This window comes from Propithecus coquereli, unplaced genomic scaffold, assembly GCF_000956105.1.
Source record: "Propithecus coquereli isolate 6110/MARCELLA unplaced genomic scaffold, Pcoq_1.0 Scaffold208, whole genome shotgun sequence".
In the NCBI taxonomy this organism is placed as follows: domain Eukaryota; kingdom Metazoa; phylum Chordata; class Mammalia; order Primates; family Indriidae; genus Propithecus; species Propithecus coquereli.
Genome location: NW_012145856.1, coordinates 2,434,951 through 2,442,652, shown reverse-complemented (window position 1 = coordinate 2,442,652; position 7,702 = coordinate 2,434,951). Strand labels below are relative to the sequence as shown.

The window sequence follows — 7,702 nt, the reverse complement described above, 5'->3', positions numbered from 1 at the left end:
AAAAAAAAAAAAAAAATATTCTTCATCCAAAGGGAATATTTACGTACTATTTTTGGTAGCAAGCTCTAAAAAGTATTTCTGGGAGCAACATTCAAATTGAGAAATTCTCTTCATTACTTTGATTTTTTTCTGTCAGTGAAAATTAGTTTATTTTAGTGATGGACTATATATTCCAGGAGAGAGTGGTATAAGAACGCTGGGATAAAGCAACAGTGAGCAAGAAAATAGAAGTTTACCCCGTTAATGAGTGTTTTCGGAGGTTTTGGGGGGGGCGGAGTTTGTTGTTGGGGTTTTTTGTTTTGTTTTTTGAGATGGGGTCTCTCTGTCGCCCAGGCTGGAGTGCAGTGGCATGATCATAATCACTGTAACTCCAACTCCTGAGCTCAGGATTCTCCCACCTCAGCCTCCCAGATAGGTGGGACTACAGGCACATACCACCACACCTAGCTGATTTTTTTGTTTTTTTGTAAAGACAGAGTCTTGCAGGGGCCGGGCGCGGTGGCTCACACCTGTAATCCTAGCACTTTGGGAGGCCGAGGCGGGCGGATTGTTTGAGCTCAGGAGTTCGAGACCAGCCTGAGCAAGAGGAGACCCCGTCTCTACCAAAAATAGAAAGAAATTAATCGGACAACTAAAAATATATAGAAAAAATTAGCCGGGCATGGTGGCGCATGCCTGTAGTCCCAGCTACTCGGGAGGCTGAGGCAGGAGGATCGCTTGAGCCCCGGAGTTTGAGGTTGCTGTGAGCTAGGATGACGCCACGGCACTCTAGCCCAGGCAATACAGTGAGACTCTGTCTCAAAAAAAAAAAAAAAAGAGTCTTGCTATGTTGCTCAGGGTGGTCTAGAACTGCTGGCCTCAAGCAGTCCTCCCCACCTTGGCCTCTCAGAGTGCTAGGATTACAGGCATGCACCACTACACCCAGCCATGATAGAGTGTTTGTTGGCCTGTGAACATCTGCAAGGCAATCGTCAATTCCCTGTAAACTAGGTAGACCCTCCACATGAGAGGAAACAATTACTGCACCTTACTTAGATAAAGACTCAAGGCCAAAGTTTACATCTCTCTTGATGAGTACAACCTTATTGACACAAGACAGTCTGGATCATAACAGGCCACTAAATAGGCTATACAGTCAGGTGCCCCAGGAGCCAACCAGCCTTACCGAGCACTGCTAGTGGTACTCACTGAAGTGATACTCTGAAACAACAGTACCAGAAAGTACCAGAGAGAAGGCAGAGGCGAGTGTGCAAGGACCACAATTAGAACTGATCCAGGCCTCTTGGATTTAATCCTAACCATTCATTTCAGTCATTTAATAAATGTTTGAATTCCTGCTATATGTCAAGCCCTGTTCTAAGAGCTAGGAGTATATTACACAGGGTAGACCTGATCCCTGCTTCCGTGGAACTCATATTGAGTAGACTAATATGATTAGACCCATAGATGAACCACTTTAATCCATTAAATGCTAAGAGAAAGTATAACTAAATTAGTCTATTATACAAATAATTTTTAAAACAATCTCTGTTAAGTTTTTCTTAAAGCAAAAATAATTGTGTCCACATACAATTATTAATATTCATATGTATTTGCGTTCTCTGTACACAATAACTCCTGCCTCTAGGAGGCATTCTAAAAGATACTGAACTCTTAGCTGAAACTGTATGTTGCTGTGGGTACCTACCATGCATGACGCTTTTTCTTCCAGTAAAAGAATGATCCTGTAGCATTTTGTTTTCCTCAGCATTAAGTAGACATTAATTATACCTTCATTTCCATTGGCAGAGCTTTTATCTCAGTTATCAGGAGTGAGACGTTCTGCAGGAGGACAGCTTAATTCTTCTGGCCCTTCCGCTTCTCAGTTACAACAGCTGCAGATGCAGCTGCAGCTAGAACGGCAGCATGCCCAGGCAGCACGGCAACAACTGGAGACGGCACGCAACGCAAACCGGCGTACCAACACAAGCAGTGTCACCACTACAATCACACAATCCACAGCAACAACCAACATAGCTAATACAGAAAGCAGTCAGCAAACTCTCCAGAATTCCCAGTTTCTTTTAACAAGGTAGCTTGTTTATTATTATAATTTTGTTTGAGAAGTAATATTTTATTGGCCCCATGTAGTCTGAAATAATTTTTCTGTTTGGTGCATATGTATTTCCTTAAAACTCTGCATTTGATCAAACTGTTAAGACTCACAGATCTGATAAAAACTGCATATTCAATATTTCCCCAAGAATATGAAAAATAGTAATTATTTTAGGTAAATGAAGAATGCTGGTCTTCTTGTTCTCAAGGTATATATCATCATCTAATATGAATTTCTTTTCCCATACTACCCATAAAACTTAAACACCATGTCTTTATATATATGGGTCATATGAGGTGCATGTATTATCATAATTTTTACTGCCAATTTCAGTCTGCTGTGAAATATTAAAAGGCACAAAGAAGACATCATAATACAATGGTTTTCAAATATAGTGGTTTTCTCCTGAGAATTTCTAAAGAAGCTGGACTTAAATTCATAGGGTCGGCACACAAAAGTAGCTGTTTAAAAAAATGGTTTACCATGGTGTAAATAATATTTAGTATACACAGTAAACTACTCCGCTAGATGGAGTAGAGTTCTTACTTGCTTCTAAAACTACTGTAAGCAACTGAATATATTCTTCTGCCAAAACTTCATAGGCATTTTATGTGACTTTTAAGAATATAAAGAATTTTTAAAAGAGTAACCAGTGGTGAGTAGACACATAGGCTAAATAGATAGTGAACCTGGGCTAATTTGGGCTTTTAATGGAACAGAGAGGAATATAAAGTAAGAACTGTAAAATGAAGAAAATTAGTGTAATATATCATTATCTCCAAAACGCAGTGTATATGACAATTTATTAGAATGTTAAAATATTATAATTTCTATTTATATTTCTTTGATCTAATACTTTTTAATATCTGTTAGTACAGTGGTACATGTGTATAGTTGGAAATAACATTTTGTGAGTGCAGGATAAAAAGTGTTTGAGGACACTTGGTCTAAATGCCCAGCTTTGCCACTTACTAGTTTTGGACCTAAGGCAAGTCATTACACTTCTGCAGACCTCAGTTTTATCATCAATATCCCAGGAGTTTTGCCTTATTAGAGAATTATTTTAAGGATTAAATGGAATACTGGTCTGTGTATGGTCTGGCTCAGTATCCGGCATACAGTAAAGGCCCAATTAATGGTGCCCATTATTATCATTTGTTACGGATCTGAGGAAGAAGTTCGAAGTGGGGAATTTACCTTTGAATTATCTCTGCAAGGTCAGTAACCATGCCTTGTTATTACCAGAAAATGTTGCTTTAGCATAAAGAAATCACAGAGCCACCAAATTGATCTACCCGCTGCCGTGTGGCCTTATCTATAGGGACTGACCAACAGCAGGCCTATAACTTCCAAGAGCTCAGCACTTGACTCAAAAAATGAGATCAACTAATGTGCATATCTGCTGAGATGTTCAGGGAACTATATGGAATGTCTTGCCCGTGTCTTTTGGAAAAGATGTCTTCTTACCCTTGCCATATTCTTTATTCATTTATTTATTTTTGTTTTGTTCCCCAAACTATTTGGTGGGCTTGACCTGTGTTTTTTCTGTGCACTTCCTCTATACTAGACACCCAGCTCCCAGGGCATGGTGTGGGTGGCCTCAGTGCTCTCCTTGGATTCTGGTTATAGCTTCTTGAAGGCCCCCTTCTGTCATCTGATACTGTACAGTGCATAGTACCTTGCCATTTGCAGACCACTTTCCACATCTTTTGCTGTATCATTTAGTCATACTCATATGATTTATCTAAGGCAATATTTCCCAAAAAATATCCCCTGCAATTTTATATATTCAAAGGAATATATGTAATTATTTATACTCTTTTTTTTCCCCCCTGATGAATCAGGTTGGGGAAAATGGAGTAAAAAAATAGTTTATTTACTATTGGGCTTCTCACAACTTCAAATATATTAACATGCCTTGTAAATTTTCAGGGCAAGGAGAGCAGCTGCAATGTGTATAGGGGAAATCCTGATCTCTGGTCACACAGCTCTTATGTGATATATGTAGGGCTCGAGCCTTATCTTTGGTCTCTTCATTGACCAGGGACAGTTCCTATTTGTGTTGTCCTAGAACCGTGTCCTAGGATACAGTTTCTTTGGGATCCAAGATAGTTGACCTTTTGGAAAATGATTCTTTAAGTGTCTAAGTCAGATCCAGTCTTTTGAAAATGGAGCCGGCTCATTTTTGCTAATCACAGTTTGAAGAACCTCGCAAGCTTTGCAGTTCCTTTTAGATCCCAGTGAAGTTTGGCCCATCAAGAAATGAAGTCCCAGTACCAGATTTTATCTCTCCCTGAGGAATGAGGTGTTTTCTCAGTTATTTCTCTGAAAATCAAAACAGTAATACTGGAATCGTATGCTCTTCCAGAGGGCGAAGGCCTTTGCCTGTGTGTTTCCAGTTTGCCTCGTTACTATGTGGGTCATCTTCTATACTACACCCTTTATGTTTCTGTAATGAGTTTGACTTCTAGTTTTGTTTTTGTTTTCTTTACCAAAGGCCTTTCCAAAGCTAAGAACGTGGAATGTACTTCAGTTCTTAATGTTTTTATCATTTTGAAATGAGAATACGTAGCCTACTGCCCCATCTCCTGTTGCATTAGATTCTTAATTTGGTTTTAACTATAAATGTAATTGGTCATTTCCTTTCAACGTGGATTTAATGGCTTTTATGTAATTACCTTCCAGATATTTTTTTCTTTAAGTTTTGAAATTTAGATTTTTTTGTTTTCTGAGCCACAGATGTAATCATTCAGTGATTTTGAACTTAACCGCTATGAGATTTTGAGCAAGTTACTTAACCTCTGCTTCAGTTTCCTCTTCTTATAAAATGTTGATAATAATAGTACCCAATTCATCGAGTTTAAAAGAGCTAATGCACACAAAAAGCAGTTAGAGCCTGATCCACAGTATTGTCCGTGATGACTTGGGATGCTCCTCTGCCTTGCAGTGTTGGTAGGACAGCAGGGAGCAGGTGATGGTCAGTAGGGAAGCATAGGGCAGATCTGTCTCTGGGCTTGGGTACCAAGAAGCATGTGTGCCTGCTGGGCCTCCTCTCACTGTCCCCGTCTTCTCCTCTTGTGTCACTTTTCCTGACCCACGTGCTCCTGCTAGTTTCCCTTTCCTTCTTTGTCACTAAAAGAGTAGAAAAATAAAATCAGTATTGAAACTAAGCAAAATTTTGCTTACTTTTTTGTTGGAGATTGACATTTTTAAGTCATTTAACAAGTTTAGTAACAAGTAGTAAGTAGAATTTTCAACTCTTAACATCTGTCCAATCTATGCAGATGAGCCAGGTTTCCCAGCATAGCCCAGATCTCCTAAGTGCACACGTCAGGCGAGCACAGCAGGCAGGTAGACCTCACATCTGCCCTGCTGCACTGCAGGTTCTTGATAGGAGAAGTGTAGGAGAGAGTGTGCGTGCGTGCGTTTGCCCTCTCTAGCTTCTGGACATACCTTCAATTCCAGGAGGAATTTGATACAGAAAAGTTAGAAGAAATTTTAGGATTTTTCTCTGAATATTTTGGTCACTACAGATTTTGTTTTTGTGAACAGAGTTGCTACTCTACTCTTTTCACTTATCCACAGGAGAAATTCCGGTTATGGAAATAACTACTTTTCCAGATACCTACTCTGTTAGAAATATTGTTTTCCTCAGAAAAATTTTCACCCAGTTTTCTCTGGGAAGTGCGGGAGAAGTCCTGTTTTTTTTCTCATTGAATCTAATTAAAGCATAGATTTGCACCTCAGGCTGACAGTATCGCTGCAAGTGTTGGGAATTCATCTCAACATAATTAAGGTGATAAATTAGAGCAAGGCGTTTCAGCGTTAGGTCTCAGATTCTGAATCTTGCTACCCATAAAGCTTGCAGGAGTGGTGAACATGATAGAAATTGCCCATGCCATCGTTTTTTACTTTTTACTAATAAAGTCTTTTCTTTTTAACTTACACAGGTTGAATGATCCTAAAATGTCCGAAACAGAGCGCCAGTCCATGGAAAGCGAGCGTGCAGACCGCAGCCTGTTTGTCCAGGAGCTCCTTCTGTCCACTTTAGTGCGCGAAGAGAGCTCGTCCTCAGACGAGGATGAACGGGGGGAGATGGCAGATTTTGGTGCTATGGGCTGTGTAGATATTATGCCTTTAGATGTTGCTTTAGAAAACCTAAATTTAAAAGAGAGTAATAAAGGAAATGAGCCTCCACCACCTCCTCTTTGATGACATCCCAATTCGCAGACAATGTCCTCTGTGCTGTATTTGCCAATGAAAGTGGACAACAACTATCTTGGGTTTGTTTGGTGATTGTAATTTCAGGTCTGTCACTCTTGTTACATTGTGTACATTCAAAAGGAAGAGAGAAAATATATATGATAATCATTTCCACTTAACTAATTTTTACTTCTAGCAGGTAAATGTAGGTAGCAGTGCAGGGGTGATCTCTGCTTCCTGTACCTTGACATGCAAAAGGCTCTCCTAATACTCCACATTCAAACTGAAGAGGAAAATTGAAATCTCTAATGAAGCTGCTGTGTGTATTTATGAATATTAATGAATAAAAACTGCTTGGATGGTTTACCTTAACTACTGCATGAGGTTTTTTGCAGCGTGCATGAGTTTTAGTGACCTTGTTATTTAAAAAAATTAAATACAAGGAGTAAAACTTAAAAAACAAAGCCCAAAGCTTTCCCAAACATTATTCAATGGTTACAGGACAAAGTAGCTTTTGAATAATGTCTGCCTGAATCACCTTTCTTTGTGTGCCTCCTACGCACAAAGCCAGCTCTGCAGTGGAATCTGGGGGTTGTAGCCGGGTGTGGCACTCCGCCCTTTGTGACTGTCCTGTCGCCCTGTTAGTCATCTTGCCCGTGTGGAGCTCAGCCTGTGTTTTTAACTCATCTATAGAAGACACACCAGTACAGCTACTGTTGGAATCTGCTGCAGGGGCGTTTGTGTGCCCTGAAAACAAATCCTGTTCATGTTTGTTTAAAGTTTTTACTTTTTGTGGTTGTTTAAATTTTTTCAATTGTTAAATATGTTTTATTCAGGTGTAGATGAATTTCATTTATTCACTGTTCAACAGAGTTAACCTGAATTATGTTGTCTTTGTTTTTAAAAATCTCACATTCTCAATCATATTTTGCATTATTTATGTATTTGCTTTGTAGTTTGCTGAGACAGATCAGTATCAGGGGAGCTTTGAGGATTTGCCTTCCCAGATTTTGTCAATATATTACAACCAAATTCTTAATGCTAACTTTAGCACCTTTTATTTATTGGGTTTTTTTTCTGGCATAAAAAGTAAAGCCTTTTAATTGAATCATGCCACCTATATGCCTATATTATTAATTCTATGTGTAAAAAAAAAAAATGTACAGCCTTTTTTGGGTTTGTTTTGGGGTTTGCAAGGGCCGGGTTATTTTTTATTTCCTGTTTCAGTGCATAGACTTTCACAATAGCTCCAAGGCAGGGACAGCAGGTTTGGGGGCTGGGGGGGACAGTTTTTGGAATGTAAATTTAGGACTTTTAAAAAAGGTGCGCACAGCTTCTGATAAATTTATAACTAGACTTAACCTAATCATGTCTCGTTCCAGTTCTCTTTTCTCTGAGCCCTTT

The 7,702-nt window shown here is 39.2% G+C and overlaps 1 protein-coding gene across 2 annotated transcripts in view; it reads left to right on the top strand.

Moving 5' to 3' along the window:
• KCMF1 (potassium channel modulatory factor 1) overlaps positions 1-6,670 on the top strand; it is a 66,003-nt gene extending 59,333 nt beyond the window's left edge. For both annotated transcript variants that reach the window (XM_012644257.1, XM_012644256.1), the window contains exons 6-7: positions 1,789-2,071; positions 6,046-6,670. In XM_012644257.1, coding sequence (XP_012499711.1) covers positions 1,789-2,071; positions 6,046-6,307 — 545 coding nt within the window. In that variant the 3' untranslated portion in view covers positions 6,308-6,670. The remainder of the gene's footprint in view (positions 1-1,788; positions 2,072-6,045) is intronic.
• The last annotated feature ends 1,032 nt before the right edge of the window (positions 6,671-7,702 follow it).